This window comes from Gracilinanus agilis, chromosome 3 (genome assembly GCF_016433145.1).
Source record: "Gracilinanus agilis isolate LMUSP501 chromosome 3, AgileGrace, whole genome shotgun sequence".
Lineage (NCBI taxonomy): Eukaryota > Metazoa > Chordata > Mammalia > Didelphimorphia > Didelphidae > Gracilinanus > Gracilinanus agilis.
The window spans coordinates 419,484,614-419,511,649 of NC_058132.1; the positions used below are offsets into that span (position 1 = coordinate 419,484,614).

At 34.1% G+C, this 27,036-nt stretch overlaps 1 protein-coding gene across 1 annotated transcript; it reads right to left on the reverse strand.

The window, feature by feature from the left end:
* Positions 1 to 3,295: 3,295 nt before the first annotated feature.
* On the reverse strand, positions 3,296 to 17,607 carry CHODL (chondrolectin). Its single transcript, XM_044666903.1, has 6 exons — positions 17,529 to 17,607; positions 11,212 to 11,521; positions 10,908 to 11,065; positions 7,687 to 7,770; positions 6,042 to 6,144; positions 3,296 to 3,454 (listed from the first exon to the last, which is right to left on the reverse strand). Exons 1-6 carry the CDS (start codon positions 17,605 to 17,607, stop codon positions 3,370 to 3,372), a joined length of 819 nt encoding a protein of 272 aa, XP_044522838.1. The 3' UTR covers positions 3,296 to 3,369.
* Between the last annotated feature and the right edge of the window lie 9,429 nt (positions 17,608 to 27,036).

The window sequence follows — 27,036 nt, forward strand, 5'->3', positions numbered from 1 at the left end:
CTGGGTGGCCCAGACAAATTGAGAAACTATGATTGGTTCCTGAGATGTGACATTGGAGAGCTAGTGGGTGGAGAAAACAGCTTATAAGTAAACCAGGATGTCTTTGGGGGCTTCTTGCTGGAGTGTGGAGGCTAGAGGAACTATTGTAGAAGTTAGTCACATGCCCATCATGGCGGCCAATAGAGTAGAAAGCTAAGTATCTCTCTACCTCTCTCCTATCTTTTCCCTCTCTTTACTACTCCTATTACTTTGATTTAATGAAGTTATAAAGTTACTAAAAGCCTCATAATTTTAATTATTACACTTTATAGGTCAAAATGTCATAAAAAATAGTCTTTGGTTCAGGGACCACAAACAAAAGACACAGATCCAAATGGAAACAACAATGAACTCTTAAATAATGAATGCATCAAAGAACAAATCCAAGAAACAATTAATAATTATGTGAAATAAAATGATAATGACTGGGCCATCAAGGAAGCACAGTGGATACAGTGCCAGGTCTGAAGTGGAAGGATAAGGGTTCAAATTTGGCCTCAGACACTTCCTAGCTATGTGACCCTTCTCGAGTCACTTAATCCTGATTACCTAGTCCTTGCCTCTCTTCTGTCTTAGAATTGGTACTAAGAAAGAATATAAAAGTTTAATATATATGTATGTATGTATGTGTATATATATGGGATGTAGCCAACTCTAAGAATAATAAGATAAATTCTAATGAAAATGGCCCTCAAGTTTCATATCATACCCTACATGGTAAACATGACAAAAGTTGTCAATAGCCAATGTTGGAGAGTTGTGGGCAGACACATTGATGCACTTTTGGTAGAGCTGTGAATTGGTACAAGGATTTTAAAAGCAATTTATATTATGCAAGTAAAGTGTCTAAAATGTTCCAGAGATTCCACTCAGGGAAGTTATTGATAGAAAGAAGTCCATGTAGTCACCAAAATGTTTATAGCAGCACTTTTTGTGACAGCAAAGAATTAGAAATAAAGTTTATGTCCATCAATTGAAAATAGATAAATAAATTGTGCTGCATAAATATAAAGGAAATTAGAAAACAGTTCACATTGATGAATGTTATGAATACAGAGACACATGAATTGATATGAAATGAAGTAAATATGGGAATGGTTAAATAAATTATGGTTTAAAAATAATAAAATATTATTACTCCATAAGAAATGATAAAAAGGAACAGATTTAGAAATATCTGGAAAGATTTATACGAACTGAGGCAAAGTGAAATGAATATAACCATGAGAACAATTTATAAAATAAAGTAATATTCCAAATGATATGATACTTTAAAATAGGAAAGCAAAGAAAGTATTCAGGATGCAGAAGTTAACAAAAGGAATTTCAGAAGACATAGATGAGCCATGCTAAATTTATAATATTTTTTTAAAAAGCAAACTATACATCATAGAGATTCAAAATTTCATATACAGTCCTCTTTTCCTGTTTTTATTTATCAGAGAAATGCTCATTTTTAAATTATTGTCAGATGTCAAGATTAATGGAGGAGGTGAGGAGTATATGGATACTAGACCCCACCCATAAACTTTCTTGCCTGGGCCACCATTAGATGCCTCATTTCTCTTTTTTGCTTCTATACTGTAATACATTATTAGAAATGAAATGTTGTAAATGTGTTGAAAATTCTTTTGATTTCAAGCACCAAATCAATAATAATAAAAAAAGAAAACTTTTAAAAAGGTATGTATAAATAATGAAAGCAAAGACAGGTAACAAAAGTTCAATATAAAAGAATTGTACCATAAAAATAGAGTTTCCATTCCATATGAGAATAGTTTAAAATACCTGGGAAGATTTATCCTTGAGAAAAGACAACTCAAAGTAACAAGGTAGTTCTTCTCCTTTCCTGTGGTATTCTAATTGTTCTTGAATCACACTCATTTTTTTTTAAATCCTAATGTCTCACTATTGGCAGCTAGATGGTGTAGTGGACAGAGTGCCAGTACCTAAAGTCAGAAAAACACAAGTTCAAATCTGACCTCTGACACTTAACTATCTGTGTGACCCTGAGCAAATCATTTAAAGTTGTTGGTCTCAGTTTACCCTCATCTACAAAATGAACTGGAGAAGGAAATGGAAAACCATTCTAGTATCTCTGCCAAAAAAATCCCAGATGGGGTCATGGAGAGTCAGACACAACTAATGGACCAAATAACAAAATCAGACAATAGTTCTTATTTCAGTTCTGTTTTCTCATGTCTTTTCATCCTTGTTCTAAGACTATAATATGAATCTATATTGGCTATCCAATAACAGGCCTCCATTGTAATATCCAGTGGAAATATTTGACCTCATGAAGTTCTTTGTCTCAGGCATGTGACAAGATAAATAAAGAGCATAGGAATTTCTGACCCACCATGGGACCTCCAGTCAAAAGCTAATTCTGTATGTGAACTCATGCATTTTGGGCCACCATTCAATACTTCATTCCTCTTTGTTACTTCTACATTAGAAATTAATGAATTAATTGATTTGTTTATTATGAATAAAATGTATTAAATCTCTGTTGAAAATTCTTTTGTTTTCAAGCTCCAAAATAATTTTAATACTTAGTTATGCCTTACACATTAGATAACAGAGAGATAATTATTTATTTTAAAGTAAATTATTTGATTTGTTAAGTTTGCATGGCAGTTTCTGAAATTGTTCCTCATTACATTACATAGCATTATTGCCATGTGTGATTGCAAGATACTAAACAGATGACCAAACAATCTTGCTCTATCTTAAGCAACTTTTAAGAATACCCATACTTGAATTCAAGTGCTTCCTCTAAGTGTTTCAGCAAGGAAAATAAACTCTAAAATGTGCTGACATTGGTACGTTTGCTTGATTAAACAAAGGAACAGTCTTTTTAAAAAATAAAAAGCCACAAGAATACATAGTAAAGCAATCTATTTTATCAAATAGCTAAGCAAAGATAAAATAATTTATTCAGTGCAAATGTCAGTATGTTATAGTATTTCAACTTCACTACAACATATGCAAGATAAAAGAAAAATAGCTATTACCATTTCACACACATACTCTTGATATGTTCATGTGTCATTCTTAACTTTACTGTCCACTTTATTGTTCAGATGAAGTTCAGTAGCTTCCTTTTGCAAAATAAGCAGGCTTCACTTCTTTATTTAGCATGGCATATTTTGTTAATGAAATACTAAACATATAAAATTATCTTAATATTTGTCTCAAGGTGGAGCATACAGTTTGTCTTGCTGACTGAGATTTCAAAGCCATTCCAAGCTAATGTTCTGATGTCATTGATTATACACATCCAGAAAGTTAAAGCATGATTTCTTCCTTGGAAGACAAATCATTGAGTTGTTATATCTCCATGCCACTTTCCTTCTTGGTGTTTTTTGAAATCCAGAGTGTTGACTGGTTTGAGTTAGTTTTTGTTCTTCCTTTGCTGAAAAAATAAAAGAAATATTATTTTTGTATATTACTGTTTAGCTAACTCAGATATGAGCTACCTTGAATGTTGTTACCTCAGACTGTCACAATACCTTGGTCATTATTTTTATAAAATCATTTCCTTTTCCATTTACAAATATAACACATATTCTAACTTAAAAATGTATTTGAATATTTTGATATATCAAAGTGATCAATAGAAAATTTGGATGACAGAAAAGAGGATAATGTATTCCTCTGTTTGACTTGTCAATTCAAAATATTATAGGAAGCATCCTGAAGTAATGCTAAATATTTTATGTTTATGTTCTTATGTTTATATTTTATGTACTTTTTGCATTCTCCTTTTCCTCAAATTTTTAAACTCATGCTTTCCCAGTACTTAGCTAACAATATAATCGGAGAAAGAAAACTAGAACTAATTTCAATCCAGAAAATTTAAATAATGTTAATGAGCAGAAAAGAATCCAGGGCAGTCATTTTCTCTCTAAGTAGTATTTTATTTATTTTGCATTTCATCTCCCCATTAACTGTTTTTGCCTTGTCCTTTTGTGTCCAAAGATCATTCTCCATTCTAAAGAAAACAAACAAAAATAAGAATTTGGGATCCCTTTCTTTCTCGCTAACAAATCTAACTTTAGTTTTAACTCCTTTCAAAAACTCACCTGAAAACTTTAATTTCATTAGAATTTGGCCAGAAGGGCATGTTGTTTATATGTAGGAAAAGCAAATGTGGGATATACTTTTTGTTTATTCTGATCATTTTTAAAAATTTTATTTATTTATTTTTAAAGTATTTTTTCACAGTTACATGATTCATGCCGTCTCCTTCCCTCCTTCCCTCCCCACTCCCAGAGCTGACAAGCAATTCCACAGGGTTTATACATGTGTTATCACTCAATTCCTATTTCCACATTATTCATCTTTTTAAGAGAGTAATCTTTTAAAATCAAAACCCAAATCGTATACCCAAATAAACAAGTGATAAATCATATGTTTTTTTCTGTATTTCTACTCCCACAGTTCTTTCTCTGGATGTGGATAGCGTTCTTTCTCATAAGTCCCTCAGAATTGCCCTGAATCTTTGCTGCTAGTAGAAAAGTCAGTTGCATTTGATCATCCCATAATGTTTCAGTTACTGTGTACAATGTTCACCAGATTCTGCTCATTTCACTCCACATCAGTTCATGGAGGTCTTGTGGGATACACTTTTAAAAAGTAAGAAAATTTTTCCTACTGAAGACATTCATTTCTATGAATATTTTTTCCTTCATAACATTTCTCTTTAACAATTTCATTGAAATACAGAAATTTGTTCAACTTCTTGCAGATGTGTATTGACAACTATTCTACAATTTAGAATCTTAGAAAGTTGCCCAAGGGACATTGGGAGGATATATCACCTAACAGATCAGATACTACTAGACAAATCAGAGATGGTACTTGAACTCAGGTTTTCTGACTAGAAATACACTCTGTGTACATTATGCCATACTGCTTCCCTTTTATAACAAATTTTCTTCTTTCCTTTAATATTTTTCTTTTCTGTATTTCAGGAAGGCAGGGGTGGAATATTGGAAAGCAGGTTTGAATTTCATGTCTGCCATTAATTAGGTGATCTGTGCAAATCACTTAACATTAAATTCAGCTCCCCTGTAAAATGGATATAATGTATAATAACTATAACATAATATAATAAATATTAATACCTATTGTGAGGCTCAAATAATGTGGTGTTTTATAAGTCTAATCACTATATAGTATATAGTGATAAAGTAAATATATAGATTTTTAAAAGAAAGAAGCCTACATCTTTGAGATCTAATTATTTATTTCTTATTAGATAGTTAATATTTTTAAATTCTATATTAATAATTAATAATCAAGTAACTTACTTAATATGAATGAAAATTTCCAATTATGTTCCTACACAGCTAAACTAATTCTTCCTTAATTTTATTTTTCTTCTCTACTCATAGTGTGCCTTTTTAAAAGTAATAGGAGTTCCTATTTTGAGAACATATTAGAAAGAAAGTTATTCATTTCTTGGTTAAAAAATCAAAATAATTATATTCTTCTTTAAAAAGTAAAGAAGAAATGTATCACCTTTTATTTATATTCATTCTGAGTACTATCTTATGCCAAGAACACGTACCAGTGATGTGTACAGTATGTATATTTGTGTTCCACCTAATTGCATCATGCATCATTAGTTTTATCATGACACTGTCATAACTGTGGATGATTTTTAGTTTAGATAACAGTCATTGTTTCAGTTCAGTCTCTTAGAGCTCCCATAATCAGTGCATTACTATATAATTTCTGGCCTTCCAGGACAAGATGTTGACATATTATTTGACATTTTGAAATTTTACCAGCTTTTACTAATTCAACTAATTCAACTTCATTCTCTAAGTCAAAAAAAAAAGAGAAAATGTAGGTATGAAAGTTGGCCAACATATAGTTAATATTTCATATAGTTAAGAAAATAAATTCATTTTCTACTAAAAATATGATAAGTACATTCAAGAAAATATAATTGCAAAACTCCAAGGATGATACCTTATTTCTTTAACATTTACCTTTTATGTAGCATCTGAAAACAGCAGGTCCCAAAAGCTACCAGTATCAACAAGAGCAGAGGTATTGTTGGTATAACAACATAAATTAGGTTGGGAATTATACCTATAAAAAAAGTTACAGTATGGTTTATGAAACTTTCCTGACTCATCTTAAAACTTCTCAGACATTTGATATGACAGAATATAAACCTCACTCTAATTATCAGAACATGTATAATTAGAGATTATCTACATACCTCTATACACATATAATATGCATGTGAGCATATTTTAGTCAAACAAAAGATTGAAATTAAAGCATCCATTAATATTCTTCTCCTTCGATGTTTGTATGACATTCAAATTGCAACTAGCTTTTATAGCATATTAATATTTTCTTCCCTTTTTCACTTCCATTAATTGAGGAAAAACTAATTATTTTTATATTGCGATATAAATAGAAACACTAAATAGTGTCTATGAAGCAAAAAATTAATCATAATTACATTCTAAGATTAATTAGCTTTTACTTTAATTCTGTCCCATCACTCATGGAGATTCTGTTCTGCCTAAGAAGATTAAACAGTACAATCATTTCATTTCTAAGATGCCTATAATTATACCATAACTCTTCTTCTCTGCCATAGGAACAGAAAAATATTACCTCAAGTTTGTATTTCTTGAATTGTCCTTCAGATCACAGTGTACTATAGAATCAGTCTTTTGTACAATCAAAATGTTGATTTCAATTCATGTCTCTGTAAAGAGTTGCTATTGTTGAACTGCTTTATTTATGACCAATTTGGGATTTTCCTGGCAAAGATACTAAAGTGGTTATCTATTTCCTTCTCCGGTTCATTTACAAATGAGGAAACTGAAGCAAACAAGATTAACTGACTTGCTCAGAGTCTCAAAATTACAAAGATGGAGTGGTTTGATTAGTTTCCATTATTGCTCTCCATGATATAGAAATGTCCGTAATTCTATAACTCTGGCTACAGAGGCTGCCACTAAGTTGTAGTTAGTTAATTAAAATGGTTTCCTTTTTCTTCTTCTCAATCCAAGGGAAAAGAAAGGCTCTCCTTATTTTTTATCCACAAGTTAGATGACTTTAAAAAGACTTGGTTTCCATTCAAGGTAAGTCTAACAAGAAGTTCTTAGTTTAATTGGTCAAATTGAATCACTCATCTGGGGTTACACTGTATAAGCAGCATCCCATAAAATGTAATGTCTTATACGGTTTTAATTGAGAGCCCATATCAGTGTTCACAGGCCATCAAAAACACTATTGTGCATCATTAGACAAGAGAGCCCCATAAAAACACAGCTTTTTCCTTAGCTTTTTAGCTTGATGAATAAATAGGCATATATGTGCATGTATGTGTGTATATGTTAGTATATATAAATATACAGATAAACTCAGTAAGAGAGATGTCTACATTCATTATTTATGTACTTTCAATTCATTCCTCTGCCCAGAAAATTGTTGAGATCATTCATTCAATCATTCATTCAATCATTCATTCAAGTAAAGTATCACAAAGCTGCTGCTTAATGAACTATTTAGAAGGTTTGTGGTAGCATTACATTTTGGAGCAAAATGTACTGGAAAGAACTATAATTTCTGTTCTTGTTAGAACAATTAAATCTGTGTTAAATTAATTACCTGTTTCAGTTACTACTATGTGATAGGGATCTTCTGGTTTACTTGCATCAAAGGGTTTGCTTGCTGTGATGGTTGGAACATTCTCTGTAAATGAGCACAAATATGTTATACATGCATGTGTGTATATCCAAAGCTAAATATAAAAGATATAAAGTTAGATATTGAAAACACTTCAAAGATCTATTTTTAGAAATATCAACTTTATCTATAAGCAAATTCAGTTTAGATATATTTCAATTGCAATTTTCATAAAAAATTTTAACTAAATAACAATTTTTTACCATCTACTTATGAATTATCTATTTTGTAGCAGAGCTACATCCTGCTTCCTGATAATTAATGATAATTATCCAGCTTGCTGGAAGTATGCTATCAGCCCTTGGTCAAAGCCAAGAAAGTAAAGGTGTGAGTTTTCCAAGTGGTTTTAAAAATCATTTTGTACTATTCTTGTTTCTATAAAGCAAGATAAACAGTGATTTATTTTATTTTTATCGCAACAGGAATCAGTATTTCAGACAACAATGGTCTGGAGCACATTTCTGCATTATAGCCTTGAAATAGATTTTTCTGGTGATTCCTGAATGTTTTTTAATCTTTTTAAAGAGCTATTACTTTTGTAACACTTTACAGTTACTAGATGTTTTCTCAATATCCCATAAAATCTTTAACTCTCTTAAAATCTTGCACTACTCTGTCTCCTGATTATTTTTCTAAGGTACTATCTGTTAAATTAATAGTCCAGTGAAAGAATAAATTAGATCAATAAAACAACATTTCTGTGCATTCTTTCTTTTTCCTTACCTTCTGTTTTAGAATCCATATTAAGTATTGGTTCCAAAGCAAAAGAGTGCTAAGAGCTAGGCAACTGGGGTTAAGTGACTTGCCCAGGATCACATAGCTAGGAAGCGTCTGAGGTGAAATTTGAACCCAGGACTTCTCATCTCCTGGCCTGGCTCTCTTTCCATTAAGTCACCTAACTGGCCCTGCAGTCTTTCTTAATTATAACACACAGTTTACTCATGTAAGCTTCTCAAAATGATGTTAGAAACACTATATTTGTACATTCTTTCCTTTATTTACCTCAAAGCATTTAAAAATTAATTTATAACTATATAAATCAATCATTCTTATTCACAGTAATCAGTCCTTCTTTTGTGGTCAAAAGCTAATACTACTTTTGTGACATTTAATCATCTTTTGCCTTGTATTGGCATTTACATTTTTTACATGGAAATATCTTTTTTCTCCAATTAAATTATGAATAGCAGCATGGCAGAATAAAAGTAAAAGTTTGTTAATGCTTGTCATGTTCATAATAATAAAAGAAAAAAAATTAAGTACATATAGAAAGCTACTCCTTCCCCTCAAATAAGGAGTATATGCTCTTCTTGGGTTTACTACACACTTAGAAGAAATGTTGGATTGCTTCTGGATCTTGTCTGATCAACTTTTCCATATTTTAATCAAGATTAGAAAATCACGATTGGGGCAGCTTGGTGACTCAGCAAATAGAGACCCAGGACTGGAGTCAAGAGGTCCTGGGTTCATATCCGGCCTCGGACACTTCCTAGCTGTGTGACCCTGAGCAAGTCACTTAACCCCAATTGCCTAGCCCTTACTGATCTGCCTTGGAAGCAATACTTAGTATTGATTCTAGGACAGAAAGAAAGACTTTTTAAAAATCATGATTATTGCTTTATAATATCAGATATCATAAGGCTATTCTTCTTTCTATCCTACTTTTAATTTTTTTTCTCTTGAAATTATTATCTTTTACTCCTTTAAGTATATCTTTAGCCACTGACAAATAAAGATAATTTTTACTTCATTTTTCCCTATTTCTATTCAGTCATTATTTTTATTATTTCTACAGTAGCATTTCTAGCATCATAGCAAACAAGAGCAGTAAAATGGACAGCCTAACATTATTGGAAAGGTTTCTAGGGTTTCTCCATTACAAATATAACTCCCCCTCTTCCCAATCTTATTCCTAATTTCCTCTGGACTTCAAAACCATTCCTCTTGCTGCCTCCTCTTAGAACTTTGAATAGCTGGGGTCTCCTCTTCCCATCCCTGTGGCCCACTCACCATGAAAAATCCCTTGATGTCTTTGATGACTTCCTTTGGGGGCCTTAATTTTGGGGAGTGGCCAAGGTTGGCCCCTACCTCATCCCATCCTTTTTATTTGCTATCCTTTTGCTCTCCTGCCTTCCCCCATTTGAATGTAAGCATCTCGAGGGCAGGGACTGGCATCCTTTTTGCTTATATTTGTATCCCCAACCTTTAGAATAGTGCCTGACATTGGCAAGCATTTCATAAATGCTTGTTTCCTTTCTTCAGTCCTCTTAGTTTAGGGACTGTTTGTATTGAGGAAAAGTCCATTTATTCCTATGGTTTGGGGTATTTTTTGACATGAAGGAGAGTTGTGTTTTGTAAGAATTTGTAGTATTCCTGAAGTTGAACAAATGTCAAATGCTTAGACTTAGGAGGCTAAATGAATATTCTGCCCAACACCTGCCACCCCAGGCTTCATCAGTGGTGGAAGAGCAGTCTCAGAACTGTTTCTCAATTGGCCATTTAAGGTTTTTTTTTTAAACCCTTGTACTTCGGTGTATTGTCTCATAGTTGGAAGATTGGTAAGGGTGGGCAATGGGGGTCAAGTGACTTGCCCAGGGTCACACAGCTGGGAAGTGGCTGAGGCCGGGTTTGAACCTAGGACCTCCTGTCTCTAGGCCTGACTCTCACTCCACTGAGCTACCCAGCTGCCCCACCATTTAAGTTTTAATAGTAAATATAGGAGGAAAGTAAAACAGGAGGAAAGGAATATTTTGTGGATAATTTGTTTCGTGGCAGTTTTAAGTAATTACTTTTTTAAATTTACTTTTTTTAATTGTTTTAAAATTTTAATTTTAATTACTTTTTAAAATCAGTAATTTTAAAATGGAAACAACTTGACCAAAAATCTGCCACAGAATTTTGAGACCATTAAAAGTTTAGTGCTAATAAATTAACATTTACAATAATTTATTAATAAATAAATAAATGTTAATAAAAATCCAAAATGGTCATGGTGAGTAATATAGTAATTCATTCATTGGGATGTAGACACAGTTTGTTTCAGTATTCCAAGTGTGCCCTGAAAAGTTGTGAAAAATTACAGTTTGTCCACAGAGCAGTAAAGACTGTGGTGGTTAAGAAAACCTTGATATAATGTTCCCCACCTGGTTCATATTTGCAGATGAAATTGTGCTTCATATTGCATCTGTCATCATTCCACTGGTACAGGTAGGGACCCCCAAGCCCAGGGTTGGCTGTTGGTTGATGATACATAACAACACAGGCTTCACTTCCACAGGAAGGTTCATCAGTATACCAGTTTCTAAAAGAATACACCAAGACAAGTATTTTAAATCAGTATCACCCTCAAAAATTATAATAATTTCTTTCACCTTTACAGATAATCTGATTTCTCCTTGAAGTCTAAGCACTAAAATGATAACCCGTGCCTTCAGCATCCATCCTCACCGATACTGGGAACTGCTTCCATCAGACCACTTGTAGAGGTTTGGACAAGCACCTGACGTCTGTCCCTCTCCACTTCTCCAAAGTCCAATCCAGAAGTCACCATCAGAAATGCCTGTGTCTGGCTTTGTGAGGTTCTGTAACATGCTTTCTATTAACTTCTGTTCTGTTTCACTTTCAAGACTGAGAAGAGCCCCGCCATCACTTTCACAAGCTTGGCGTGCCTCCTGAAATCCCACTCGACTTGACAAGTCCTGAAAATAGGCTATTTTGTAACAGAGATGTTTGAAGTCTGCAAAACACACCTTCTGACCTGAAAGACATATTTGATTGATGATATATAAATTGCACAGATAAAGCATATTAAAAACTACAAAAAATCACTGAACCAAATTTTAACACTTTCCAAAGTCAAATAATTTCTTTTTAAAATTCAATTTCCTGATCATAATTCATTACTTTTCCTCCAATGAGATCAGTTTGAATGCTAATGCCAGTGTAATCCAACATGTAAATTTTTAAACTGCATCATTTTTACTGATGTCCTATAAATATGTGTATGTATCATTTCTATTTAAAAATCAGTTTCCTGATTAAAATTTATCACTTTTCTTCTTTTGATTAATCTGAATACTCATGTCAGTGTAATCCAACATGTGTATGTTAAAACTGCATCAATTTTTGCTGGTATCCTATAAATATGTGAATGTGTATGTATAGTTGTAATGTTTGTACACTGTTGTTTGCATGTTGTTGCCCCCTACTGGATTTTAAATTCCCTGAGAGCAGAAAGTATTTTTACTTTTCTTTATATCCCCTACACTTATCATCTAAGGAGAATGAAGAGTATTGATCCTTTAGGCAAAAGGATCTCCAAGTGAGATCAGTGTAATAGAAGCCAAGGAAGTGACAAAGAGCTAGAAAGGAGTAGTTGCCAGTGTTTATAGCTGTAGAAAATTCTAGTAAAATAAAGACTGAAAAAAGAGTTTGGTCATTTTTTTGATTACATATCTATAATACATACAAGGAGAAAAAAAACTGCATAATATGTATTGAGTTGTGGGGAAAGAGGTTAGAAGGATAGAGGGATACAGCAAGTAGCCTAGAACAGATTTGATAGCTATTCTAATCAACCTTTGGTTTAAAAAAAAAAAAGATAAGGGAAAAATGTGTGATTCAGACATTTTTGGCTGAATCAAAGATGAAGCTGCCTGGTTCCAGGAAGTTCAGAACCCAGTGGCTAGCTCCTCCTAGCCATGGTGGTGCATGCCTTCTTTTACAAATGAGACAACTGAGGCATGAAGGAAATAAGTAACTAAACTGTGGTGTAGAACTGAGATTAGGACTCATTGTCTCCTCATTATCAGTTCAATGTTTTCCCCTGTATCCCATTGACTCTTAAATGCCAAAATTTTAAATACATAATTGATGCCATGCAAACACGGTTGTAAAACACAAATGAAGGCTATATCTATATCAGTTTTTCTCTAAGAACATACTTTATTTTGAATTTGGATAGACTTTACAAATCTGTAAAATTTTCACTTTTAGAAAGGCTTTAATAATTTACATGGAAGTGGCTTAAATTAAAGAATTTTAAAATTTGAAACTTTAGAAATAATCAAGTAATCTGAGTTGTTCTAATTATACAAAATTACATATAACCCTGCCATAGCAAAGGGAAAAGTATTTAAGAAATAATGGCTATGATTAATGTGTAGTCTGCTAAATGACTATAAGTCATTAATAAAATTTGGGCCTTTCTTGCCAGGGACATACTTAAAGAAATTGCTTCTCTCAAAACTGCACTGTCATCACTTTTTAGTCTTGATGATGTCATGGAATAACATTATAGATTAACATAGTCAGCAGTCCTTTTCAATCTACAGACTTGGGGTTATATAACATGGTTTTGTAAGATCCTAGGCTATCCTCAATTACTCTTTGTGTTGTCCTAAATTCTTAATACCAAAATTGACTTCACTTTTTTTAATATACATAATAAAGTGTGTTGGGTTTTTTTCAGAATGAAGGTTTTTCACATAATAGATTACTTTAGTTCTTTAAAGATTAGGAATCACAGCTACATGCACTTAAAATATAAAAAAGGAAAAACTAGAATTTTGATCCTCTTTGAATTCATATTTTTAGTTGATATAAATACCCTATAATCCATTTATATAATAAATTTAATGGATTCATACTGCTACCTGTAGAACTAATACATGTGTCTATATAGCAATGTGTATTTGATTATAAAATTTTGGAAATAAATACAAAATCTACACAATCATACCCATTTAGTCTCTAGCTCAACAACACAAGTAATGAAATACTTTTTGGCAATAACATTTATCTATTTTTCTTTGCTATTCACACATTAAAATCAACCATGACTGATCTTTATGTTACCTAAATCTATAACTTCGCTGAAGTGAAGAGGTCTCATTGTGAAAACCCTTCCACAATCCATTATTTTTAGTCTTTGAGAGTTTAAAGATTTATTGGAACACTAAGAGATTAAGTGACTTGTTTGTGGTTACATAGTTACTATAAATCATAGGCAAAACTTGAACCCAAGACTTCATGACTCTAGGGCCAAATTCCTATCAAATATGCCAGATGGCCTGAGTATACCCAATCCCATTTGAACTATTAAATATTTAAATATTGATATTGATATATTAACAAATATTAAATTCTATTAGCTTTTAAAATACAAATGCCAAATTATTAAATCAAGTGGAGGGGAGATATAATGGTTATTTTCCATTAAAATGATAATAATTATTAGAAAATGATTTCTAAAGTTTAATTATGCTTTTAAGGCAATGAAAATAAGTTAGTATATAAATGAAACCTACTGTAGTTACTTCCAATTGTTGTGTGGTTCCTTTTAGTTTATAAAAGTATCTCAAAACATTTCATTTTTGTTAGGGCCTTAACTTTGTAAATAAATAGATTTATTTTCTGGTATTTTGTAAATAAATAGATTTATTTTCTGTTAGTAATCATTGGTTGTTTTTTTGATGAAATATGGCCATTTCCAACCCTACATTCTTTTTCATATTTGCCCCCAAATTGGCCACAAGTAAAAAAGAATAAATCTTCACAAAACCTGTTTTAAAGATCTAAAATGGGAATCAATAAATTAATAAATGGTACCATTGTGACATGAAAAAGGCTGACCACTTCCCAAATCCAAAATGACTATCTTATCCCCATAGCCAATGAATTGAATACTGATTCCCCAACTCCTTACTCTCCCAAATCATGTCATTAGAGGACTGCTTGAATTCATGAGCACTATTTTGGCAAAAGATGCTATTTATATTTTGACAAAATGTATTATCCTAAAATGAATATAACAGATACATGATTTCCATCACAAATTGTTATGCTACAACTTGAATATTTTATGGCCAAAGGCCATTAAACTGTATCTGTGAAATGCATTACTTAGTAATTGTTTTAACATTGAGTAAACATCATCATTTATGCTCAATCAAATATCTCATGCTCAATTAATTAGATTTCCAGATGTCATCTACAAGATGCTTATAAATATTTCACAAGGAAATAATGCAAAAGATCTTTGGTAATCATTTTTAATGCAGCATTTTTAAAGTAAAAATTTTGTCAACATTGCTTTACGATGTTTTCTTTTTATTTTAGCCATTTTTCCTGTGGAAACTCTAAAGTACCTACAATATACACAAAAGAAAAGTTGGTAAAAAAGATAGTATAAAAAACATATAAGCATTTTTAGCTTACAAAAAAAAAAGTCTCTTAAACATAAACATTTGGATTTATTTGTTTGTTTTTTCAACCAGATCTGTGAATTCATCAATATAGTGAATTACTTCCTCTACCAATGCATATCAGCAATTTCAGGTCTTTTGGAGTTTCCTTGAAGACTGAGACATCAAATGATTTGCTCAGCCAGTCAGTGTGAGGCTAGATTTGAACACAGATTTTTATCTCCCTATACTCAGAAAGGATTCAATTTCAACTGTTCTCACTTAATTAGAAAAGAATATTTAAGATGCTTCCTAAATCACAACTTCAAGGAACACCCTCATGTAGTATACAGTTATTTCATAAAAAGCATAATATAATTTCTTCTCAAAAAATTTAGATGAGAGGAACACATAAAACTAAATTAACTTTATTATCTTTCAAAGTGTATTTCAACCTAATCTTACAAAAAGACTAAAAAAGCTGGAAGCAGCTGATTAGTAACAATGTTTTTAAGAAATGTGCTTTGAAGAGTCAGCAAATCTTTATTACTAATATCATTAGCAATGAAATTAACATCCTGTTTGTCCTTTGCAAGGGCCTAACTTTAGAGTCTATTAAACCAGTCATTTCTGTTAGCATTTTCTATGCCTCTAAATTTGTAACTGGGATTATAATGACTCTAGAGTACTGCCCCATGTGGGAACATATGGACCCTACCTGGAAATTTCCTATCTCTAAATGCATACATTTTAATGTGCCTCCTACATAGAAGAATAAATTATCTTCATAAATATTTGTTCAATTGATCTGAATTATGTACATCATAACCATTTTACATATAATATTCATATATGAGCCAAATAATAACCATCTCCTATTAAGTAGTTTTCTTTTTAAGATTCATTCTAGAGGAAAACATACTTACTGGATCCCAAGTCTTACCAGTCAAAAAGAACACATTTTCACCATTAAAACACATTCATCCAACTGGCATAGTGTTTTAAATAAGATTTGAAAGAGACTTTAGTAAATTAACTGCTTCATTCCTTGACTGTGAATATAAACTACACAAATAGAATAGAATTTATGCAGTTTCTAAAGACCTTCCCACAGATTTCCTATTGTTTATCAGTCACACTGTCAAGCAATTTTCTCTCTCTCTCTAGAGGTTTATTTTTTACAGAAAAAGGAGAGGGAAGGACAGACAAGGGGAAAGTGAGAGGAAAATAAATTATATATAAAACCAGTAATGACACTATTTTAAAAAGAAAGTTTGGGGATTTAAGTATTTAAACAAATACTTTTGCACTACTTCAAGAACCTATTTCAAGAACCAACAATTTTACTAATGTGATTGCCCTAACCACAGAAGGAAATTGAAATTCCTCTGTGTATCAGTTAACGTCATTTAGGAATTTCTGAAGCAGCAGAATATTAAAAGGAACATAAAATATTTTTTACTTCAGAAACAAGAATTTGTACTAAATAATAATATTCCCAAACTTTCATATTATATTATATATTGTGTGATTTTTTTTTCCTTTTAAAAAGAAGCATTTTATCTGCAAAGACCCAGAATCAGAACTACATTATTATTGTTGACTGGATTCCAATCTTCTAGGTTCTGACAGCAGCTAATGGGGGTAGGAGGGATAGGGAAAGTGAAGATGAAAATGAAGCAGAGTTCTCAGAATAACACAAGGTTTACATTGGCAAGAGATGGGAAAGCGAAGTGGGAGGGGAGAAGAGACAAAGGGGAAACTGATGACTGAGCGTTGAAGAGTTTGAATGATTTTCATTTTATGTATTCAAGCATGCCTGGGCACACCTTGAAAAGTCAGAGACAAATGATTATAGCTTGGAAATTCATTTGTGAAAAGATGAGCTTCTTCACTGTTTGCTTTTCACAAATGAAATCTTCCTTTGTGACCAGAGGAACAACACAAGGGAAAGCCTAATCAATCTTTTTCAGTGTCTAGGATGAAGAATCAAAGGACGTCAGGTATTGTTCCTTACAGTGACATTCCCATTCTCTCCGTTTCTTATTCTTCCTTTCCCTTAAAAGCCCTGTTAGTGAACTGCATAATTTGCCAATCTTTCCCATCTTTCCACTTTTTTCAAGTTAATCTGCTAAAATGGAATGATCTAGAAACACTAGTTTGTGAAGAAGCTATGCCACTTAAGATCTTTGCAACTTACACGTCACTTCATTTCCCTGAGATTCGTTTTTCTCATAAGTAAATGAAATGATCTCTAGGTTTATATGCATTTTGTGAACTTTGTGTGTGTTTTGTGCATGAGTTGGAGAAGAGGAGGCTAACGGCGTAAATAACTGAATCCAAGACACTCTAAAGACTCATTTGCAATTCTACAAGTACAAATTTAATCTCTAGGTGGTAACCAAGAGAAGCTACGGGGAGAGAGGGGGAGGACGGGGGACTGGACAAAGTTCCTAATTCTGTTCAAAAGAGCTCCTTCATTCTCTCCCAATCTCCCAGAAATATATCAGGCAACAAGTTTAAACTCCTGTGACTCTCCCTCTAACAGTTTTCCTCATTTCTTGGCTTTTCCTTACTCACCGCTGACGACCCTCCGGGAGAAGCCGCCCTGGCTCCAGAGGAGCATTGCACCCAGAAGGATGCTGATCATCCCGTTCATTGCGTCTGGGGAAGCGGTAGGGTCCAGGAATAATCCGAGAGACACACCCACATACGCTGCGCACCAGCAAGAGTGAACGAAACCAGGTGCAGACCGCTGCCTCTGAAACAAATGTCTGTGAGCAAGAGGTTCCACAGCCCCTCTGGCCCTTTCTCCTGTTGCAGTCTGAGTTCCAAGCTTTCTGCCTCTCTTTCCTTTGCAATGTGTCTTCTTTACTCAAGTCACAGTTGATTTCGCAAACCCCAGGGTCCTTCTGCAGCCTTTCACATTTCTCTTTAGACAAAGAACTGTTAACTCCCTCTTCAGTTACTCATCTGCCCACCTTTCCTCTGCAAATATAAGAATGTGTAGGGTGGCGGTTGATGGGTATGTGGAACAGACAACTTCGAGACTAGCTTCTGTTTCTAAAGTTAGGATTAAACCAGGGCTTCAGCCAGGGTCTCTTTGTCTGTCGCCCCAACGCCCCCGTCTTTGTATGCTTGAGGGAGAGGGTGGGCTAGCGGTTCTGTCTAGGTCAGCTGTTGCTTCTGCTCGCTGGATGTGTCTCGTTGTACATCCATCCCTCGCGCTATCGATTTTTTTTTTTTTTGCCCCTCCTCTAACCGGGAAACCTCTTCCAAAACTGCACAATCAGCAATCCCACCATACTATCCACCCACCCCCACCCCCACTTTTGCTAAGAGGCCTTCTGAATTTATTTGTGTAAAATGTGACAGCTTGGTTACAGGATCTTGACAAAAGGTTGGATCAATTTACATTTTCTAGAGATTAATGTTCACCGATGTTAAATTGTGGGAACTTTTTTCCCTACATGCTCAAATCATATGTGGTATTCTACTCAATTATTCCAAATCCTGTTGAAGGAGGTTAAAAGGAAACATACTTGATAAAATATATGCTGTAAAGGTTTGGTTGTTTTTTAATTTCCACTCCTTTATATAAATACATATGTTTCAAGTAAATTGTCTCATTAATTGCTACAGAAGCAGGTTTCAGGGAATATTTAGATTATGGACCTTCCCTGGGTGGTTTCAGCCTCTCGATTTGTATCACTTCTCCATGGATTTAACTATTATATAAGGGGGGGGGCGCAGCTGGATACTGGATTGAGAGCCAGATCCAGAGATGGGAGATCCTGGGTTCAAACTTGACCTCAAACACTTCCTAGCTGTGTGACCCTGGGCATGTCACTTAACCCCCATTGCCTAACCCTTACCACTTTTCTGCCTTAGAATTTTAGAAGCTAAGACAGAAGGTAAGGGTTTAAAAAAAGAAAAAGAAAAAATATTATATAAGCCTATTCAGAAATAAAATATTCTAGAAATTTGCATAATACAATGACCATTTTACTTCTACACGTTTATCAGTTTGTGAACTTCAATTTAAATTACAAGAAAAATACTATAGAGCTACAATGTAACTTTGCAATAATACACTTTTCCAAAGGGACTCAGTTACAGAAGGAACTCATTATAACATAACTATTAGGACTTTAAAGGACAGAGAAATGCATATTTATCCAAGAGACAATAGGAAACTTTTAAAATTTTATTGAGTCCCAAGGGAGTATTATTGTCCAACCTCTACTTTAGGAAAAATCACTTTTGACAGTTGTGTAGGTGCTATAATGAAATGAGTAAGGAATAAGACAGGTAACCAATTAAGGAGCCATTGAAATAGCCTAGATGAGAGGCGATAAAGATCTATCCTCAGTGGTGGTGTATTAGTGAGAAGCGGACAGATGCGAGAGATACTATGAAATAGAAATAAATAATACCATAGAAATTTTGAGAATTGGCAAGTGATATATTTGTTTACCAAAATGTAAACAATGCAAACTGAAATAATAATTCTACATAGAAATAGAAAAGTTTGGTAGAGGGATAGGTTTGAAGGGAAATATGAGTTCTGTGTTGTACAAATTGAGGGGCCAGGAAGGAAATCATTATTTCTATAGCACCTACTATTGTACCAGGCATTGGGCTACACATTTTTTACAAATATTATTTCATTTGATCTTCACAATAACCCTACAGTGTAGATGTTGTTATTATCCCCATTTTGCATTTGAGGACATTGGAGCAAACAGTCACACAATAACTGTCTGAGGTTAGATTTGAACTCACACCTTCTTGACTGATGGCCCAGTGAGCTCTCCACTGTTACCATCTACCACTGCCTATTGAGTTTAGATGTTTATATGATATATTTGATATGTCCAGTAAGTAGGTGATGATGAATGACTATACCTCAGGAGAGGAAATGAGATTGAATATAAAGATCTGAGAGTCATCTGCAGAGAGATGGTAATTTAACCCAATTCAAATTCAAATTGATGAGATTACCAAAAGAAAGAGTATAGACAGGAAAGAAGGTAAAAGTAGAGAAAGGAAGGGGAAAGAATGGGGAGACCCAAGAAAAGACCTGAAAAATTTTCTTTAAAAAAATTTTTAATATATCTGTGATTCTTAATCCTTAATATCTTTTCCAAGTCAACTGTTTTTTATAAAAGGTATCATATTTTCCTCCTCTATTTTCTCATTCTTTTGACTTTATGAATTCTTATTATCTCCTGGAGTCATTCATTTTCATTTGGTCTATTCTCATTTTAGGAAGTTTTTTTCTAGGGTAAACTGATGTATGTCTTCCTGTTAAACAATTGATCATTTTTCCATTTCTCTGCTCCATCAGTCTTTTAAATCTTTTAAATTATTGAATCGTTCTTTGAAAAAGTCTAAGTATTCTTGAGGGCAAACTGTTTTGTTTTGGTTTTGGTTTTTTTCTGTAAGGTTCTGATTATGGCTTTTTGACATTGTTATCCTTTTCTGGGTTTGTGTCTTGGTCATCCCTGGTATCATAAAAGTCCTTTTTCTTTGTTTTCTTTGTTATTTTGTTATTGTTATTTTTGTTATTGAGACCTCAGGAGAAGAATTTTTGACTCTAAGGATCAAATCAAGTTGCTGTCCTTTCCTTTACCCTAGTAGCCTTTTACTTCACCACAGACACTGGAGTTCTCTTCTCATGTGATCAGCTTTCCTTTGGATAAGAGGAGAGGAGAGAACCTTTCTGTAATCCTCAGTTAAATTTGAGGATGTTCTTTCATATGAGAGATCTAATTGAGACTTTTCCTTGAGGGAAAAGAAAGATCAAGGTCCTTTTCTTCCACAACCTTTTTTTTAAATCAACTGTCAGCTTGAGTGAAGGTTTAGGCTTTTTATCCTCAAATTGAGTTATTTTATTCCTTTTAGTACATTTTTTTAGGTTTTAGTGACAATTTATCAGTTTCACTTTAGTGCCTCAGAGAATTTCTTCCTGCTAAGACAATTGAGGGATTCTTTTAAAAGATCAATTATCAGAGGCAGCTAAGTGGCTCAGTGGATTGAGAGCCAGGTCCAGAGATGAGAGGTCCTGGGTTCAAATTTGGCCTCAGACACTTCCTAGCTGTGTGACCCTGGGCAAATCACTTAACTCTCATTGCCTAGCCCTTACCACTCTTCTTCCTTGGAATCAATCAAGATGGAAGGTAAGGGTTTAAAAAAAAAGATCAATTATCAACCTGAGCTAAGGCTTCCTTTTACTCATGGTGAGGTTTTTCCTTTTTCCTTATCGTGTAGGATTTTTTTCCCCTAACTTAAGTAAGAAAGTCTGTCAATTTCTTGGCTCTCCTTCCTCCACTCTCAAATAAAAACTTTGACACATATTTTACTGGGGGAAAAATGAGGCCATTCACTGAGAGCTCTCTCTTCTTCCCTTCTTTGTCTCATATCACCCAGATGCCTTCTGCCACTATTTTCTTCATCCTTATCTCACATAATGAGGTAGTCCTTCTCCTTGCCAAGGGAAACCTCTCCATACACACAAGTGCTCCCATTCTATCCCATTTTCTCCAGCAAATATCCTCGTCCATAATCCCTACTTTCTCATTTACCTTGGATCTCTCTCTGTCTACAGGCTGTTCCTCTACTGCCTATAAACATGCCTAGTTCTCCCTTATCCTCAAAAATCTTCACTTGATGCATGCATCCCCATTAGCCATTATCCAATATCTCTCCTACTTTTGGGGGAAAAACTCTTTGAGAAGGCCATCTACAATGAGTACCTCTATTTCCTTTCCTCATTGTTTTCTTAGTTCTTTGGCTTTCAACCTGTGATTTAACTAAAACTGCTTCTCCAAAGTTGCTAAAAGTCTTTTAGTTGTCATATCTTATGGACTTTTATTAATTCTTATCATTCTCGATCTTTCTATAGCTTTTGGCATTGTCGGTCACCCTCTTCTTGATACTTTCTTATCTCTGGATATAAAAATGGGTCCAGTTAGCAATGGTGTCTCAGCAAGATCCAAACCCCAGGCTGCAAATCACTAACAAGGGGGAGTGGAGTGAGTGGATGGAATTCTTTCTCCTCCCCACTCCTTGGCAGTTGCTTCTTCTGGTAACTGTTATTAACAGAATCCCTTTTCTGTCCAAAAACAGAGGCTATCTGACTTGGCTATTACAGGGTTAAATTGGCTGGCACAAAGGGAATAATTCCATAGAAACTGGCAACTTCCACTGTTGGAAGCTTATTCCCTAAGCCCAAGATAGGTAATGTGCTCAAGATATCTTCAAGCAACTTTCCTGGTCACTGGATCACAACTACACTAAGGATCTACTAGGATGAAGATATGGATTAGGCTTATATAACCTAAAAATACAACACCTCACACTCACACTCTTAACAAGTGAAGGGATCTATTAATTCAGGGAAACAGAGAAGGAGGGAAAAGTAGTAGGATTGAGGGTGAAGTAAAAACTATCTAATATCTTCAAGATGCTGTCAGAATAGCATCTTAGAATTTATCTTTATTATTATATAATATAATAATCATTATATTATATAAGTATATTATATACTCTACAATAGAATTCCCCAGAGGGGAATGCCTCTGAACAAAACTATTTCTCCCTAACTCCCTCACAATCTAAACTTTTTCTTAAATCTAATATTAACAAGTCTAAGATGGTAAAGATGGTCTTGATTGTAGATCTGTAATTGTTGAAGGATTGGCCGGGACACTGCTTACAAGGTATTGTCACAGTGCTCTCAGCTTTTGGGCAACAAGTCTGGTTAGAGTCAATAAGAAGTATTCAGCAAAGAAAAACCCTGCACACTGGGTTAGAGATAAGCTAAACTACTAAGAAGTAATTCCTACGCGTTTTCAGCCACCCAGTTCCCTCTCTTCCCCAAAGATGAGTTTGCCAAGCTTGGTGTCCTGCTTTTTATACCCACATTCTTAACTGCCCTGACATCTGGACTTCTGGGGGGTAATGTGGAATTCTGTGAGGCAGTTCACCCCACTTAAGATTATGCATGTTACATGGTTTTTTGTGTCATTACTTCTCCCTAGTTAGAAGGAAATTCTAACTTTGACTGCTTCTTCTCCGTCTTTTTTGTTGAAACTTCAAATGGATCATCCCCAATAACACTGAGTATCTCCCAGTTCCCTGTCTTTTCTTTTAACATAGTTTCACTTGTGATCTCATCGATTTACTTATCTCTACAATGATGATTTTCAAATCTACTTGTCGAGACTTCACCTTTCTGCTGACCATAAGTATTGCTCCTCCAACTGCCTGTTGGGCATCTCAATTGGATGTCCAACATTAAACTCAACATATCTAAAACTGAACTCTACTTTTTTTCAAAAACCCCACCTTTCTTCAAAACTTCTCTACCATCACTATCTTCCTAGTTACAAAGGCTAGGAATCATCCTTTACTCCCCACTCTCTCATACTCTTTAGATCCAGCTCAGCCTGGTCTCTTTCAATTCTTCCAAAGCGATCTGATCCATGGCAGATAATTGTTATCTTCCTGAGCTAGGATTTGGTCTGAACATTAGAATTCTGCTGAACTCAATCAATGCCAAATATCTAAGAAGCTTTACTGGTTCAAGCTGAAAGAATTGCAAGTTCCTCTTTATACTGGAAGTTATGCCTTCTGTCATGGTTATTCCTCTGTAGACTATAAATTAATAGAATAACAGACAACTAAAAGTTGAAACTGAGACTCTGCTCTGTTCCTGGGATTTGAACTATACTACTTTTGCTTGATTCTGAACTAGGTCCTCTCTGTTTTTACATCCTGGGGTTGTCTCTGGGGCTCACTACCTGGGAATGTCACCCTCTGGCACAGGTCCAACATAAATATGTGACCTATAACTCAAGAGTAAGTAACAAAGATGCCATGTGGCACCTGTGCCCACCAAGGTGTTCCAGTGTGAGTCTTAGACCTCGTCTTGTCCTGGAGCACAGCCTCTGCTGTATGCTAGAGTACTCTTAGTGTTGTGTTCCTGTCCACCCCCAATCTTCAGTGTCACTAGCCCTTTCTGTCTATCTCCCTATGGCTACTTGGGCTGGGAAAAATAATTTACTTACTTCTTGGATTTCTCCAACAAGATTTGGTATGGTACATTGTCTAGATATATGCTTTAGGGGGGAATTTACTGAATTGCTAGTCTGCCTTATTGGCTCTATTTCCTCACTTTACCTTTTCCTTTCTCTTTCCTTTCTGCAGAGAATTTCTTGCCACTAAGATCTGTAACCCTTTGACTTCATCCCTAAAGGGATTCAAATTATTTTTACTACTTGCCTAATGGTTGAGATTTTAGTAATAAGTTTGTTTAGTGATGGTATAAAGCTTAGTTATTTCCTTCTATTTCACCATTTTAGTTTCCCTTCCCTTATTATCTCCTATTTCTTACTAGTTCCAGGATCCTCTCTTAATCCATATATCCAAAGATATGAACTAGAACTTTCACAATCATGTTTTTATGGCATCTACTGCTTCCTGCTGTCATTTATAGGATTATTTATAGTTTGGTACAACATTTCATTGAATAACTCCAGTTTCTACCACGGTTTCAATGTTTTTGCCATTGTTTCATTCTCATGATGATTTCTAGAAACTAAAATTTTAGTTCTTTAAAGTAATTTCTTTTCTTCTTGCTTTGTGTCCTTCATTAGCCACCTGCTTCCAATACCAGCCATCCACAGACAATAAAGGCAAGTAATATTGGATCAGTGAAACAGCTTCATTGTGACATGGCCTTTAGAATAGGGCATTTTTAAACATATTAGTTGTCCCAGGCCTACTTTGGATGCTGAAGTTATAGCTGACTAATAATTCTAGCCATATTTGGCATTCAAAGTATAAGTAAATGGGTTGTTGTCAATCTATACTTGAAATCTGGTTTCATACGGAGGCTGAACTTTTTAGTGACAATCTTGAAAGCCAAGCATGCAGATTGTGAAGGGGACAATGAGCTTCTCTGCTAATCAAATCTCCATTATAAAATACAGTTGGCTTCTGGAAACCATCATTTTCTAGACAGTAAAGCCCCCAAATTTTCCAGTCTAGTATCTGTGTATAGGACAAAAGCCTTATTCAAATTTCCATGTATCAACATTGCATGTGTAAGGCAGTTGATTAAGACTTTAAATATTTGTTCACAATTGCTTATTCATCAATATCCAAATGGTTTTTTAGGTTTCAAAACTTGATCCTTTTTAATTAAAAAAAGCATAAATTCAGGGGCTTAGAAATAGCACCCTAGTTCTTATCAAATTTGTGAGAATGACTGTCAGATCAATTGATCAAGTATTTATTTAGTGCCAACTGTATGATAGGCATGGTGCCAATTTCTGGGGACACAAATACAATAAATTTTTAAATCTCTACTTGCAAGGAGCTTACACTCTAAATGGGAAGACAAGTAATTAAATAAGTATGCATGTAACAAATATTTTTAAACAGTTAAATATAAGGTAGTTTGGGAAGGAGAGTACTAGCATTTGGGGGTTTCATGTAGAAGATAAAGTTTGACTACATCTAAAAAGAACAGAAGGATTCTGTGAGGGTCAGGCAAGGAAGGAAGCACATTCCAGGATTAGATTGGCTGGATCAGAGTGCAATAGGGAGAGCAATAGCCAGTGAGGCTGGAAAGATTAGTTGCAGCAAAGTTATGAAGGACTTGTTTGTATTTTGTTTCTCTGATTAGAATTTTTTTTTTAATTTTAAACCCTTAACTTCTGTGTATTGACTTATAGGTAGGTGGAAGAGTGGTAAGGGTAGGCAATGGGGGTCAAGTGACCTGCTCAGGGTCACACAGCTGGGAAGTGTCTGAGGCCAGATTTGAACCTAGGACCTCCCATCTCTAGGCCTGACTCTCAATCCACTGAGCTACCCAGCTGCCCCAGCTCTGATTAGAATTTGATCCTCAAGGGCAAAGGCTTTATTTTTGTCTTTCTTTTTATCCTGAAATTTTAGCAGAGTGCTGCATGACAGAAAAAGCGCTTGAAATTTTGATGTTGTTTTTATAGTTATTGCTGCTACTGCTGTTGTTGTGACTGGGTATGAATTTGATATAATTTCAAGTAAAACAAGTCAGCAAAAATTCTAAAAATTTTTGGTTTTAGATTTTTTACTTTTACTAATTTATTAAAAATTACAGTAAAAAGTCTAAAGAATCAACAAAAATCCTTTGTTAGGTACCTCCTATGTGCCAATTAAGAATTAAGTACTAGAGATACAAAGACAGAATCAAAACAGTTCCTGGCCCTCAAATGACTTGAATTTAAACAAACCACTTTAAAGAAAGATTAACATAAAGTAGCCAAAATGACAAGTATATTTTTTACAGCAGAAGTGGTAGGGAAGAGAGAGGCATAAATTGAAAAAAGATATTAGAGACAAATGGAGAAAAATAAAAACCTAACTCTCATAATTTTAAATATTATTGAATTAAACAACCTAATAAAATAGGATCAGATAAAATGGATTAGATAAGAAAACAAAACAGTACAATCTGTTGCTTACAATAAACAAAGTATACAAAATAAAACCAAAGGAATAAGGATTACTGTGCATCAAGTGAATCTGAAATCTGAAAAAGCAAGAATTGAAATCATGCTATCTGACAAAACAAAAATAAATTTAAAGGATAAACAAGGAAACAAAATAATAAACATATGCTCCAGATGCCTTAATATCAAAATTCTATTTTTTTAAACCCTTACCTTCCATCTTGGAGTCAATACTGTATATTGGCTCCAAGGCAGAAGAGTGGTAAGGGCTAGGTAATGGGGGTTAAGTGACTTGTCCAAGATCACACAGCTAGGAAGCATCTGAGGTCAAATTTGAACCTAGGACCTCCCGTCTCTAGACCTGACTCTCAATCCACTGAGCTACCCAGCTGCCCCCAATATACAAATTCTTAAAGGAAATATTAAGTGAGACACAAGAATACATAGACAGTAGCACAACAGTGGAAGGAGACTTCAAAAAGTATCATATGATTCTCCATTTTTGATAAATCTAACAGAAAAATAAATAAAAGGAAAAATATGAAACTGAACAAATTGCTGGAGAAACTAGGGTTAAAAGACTTAAG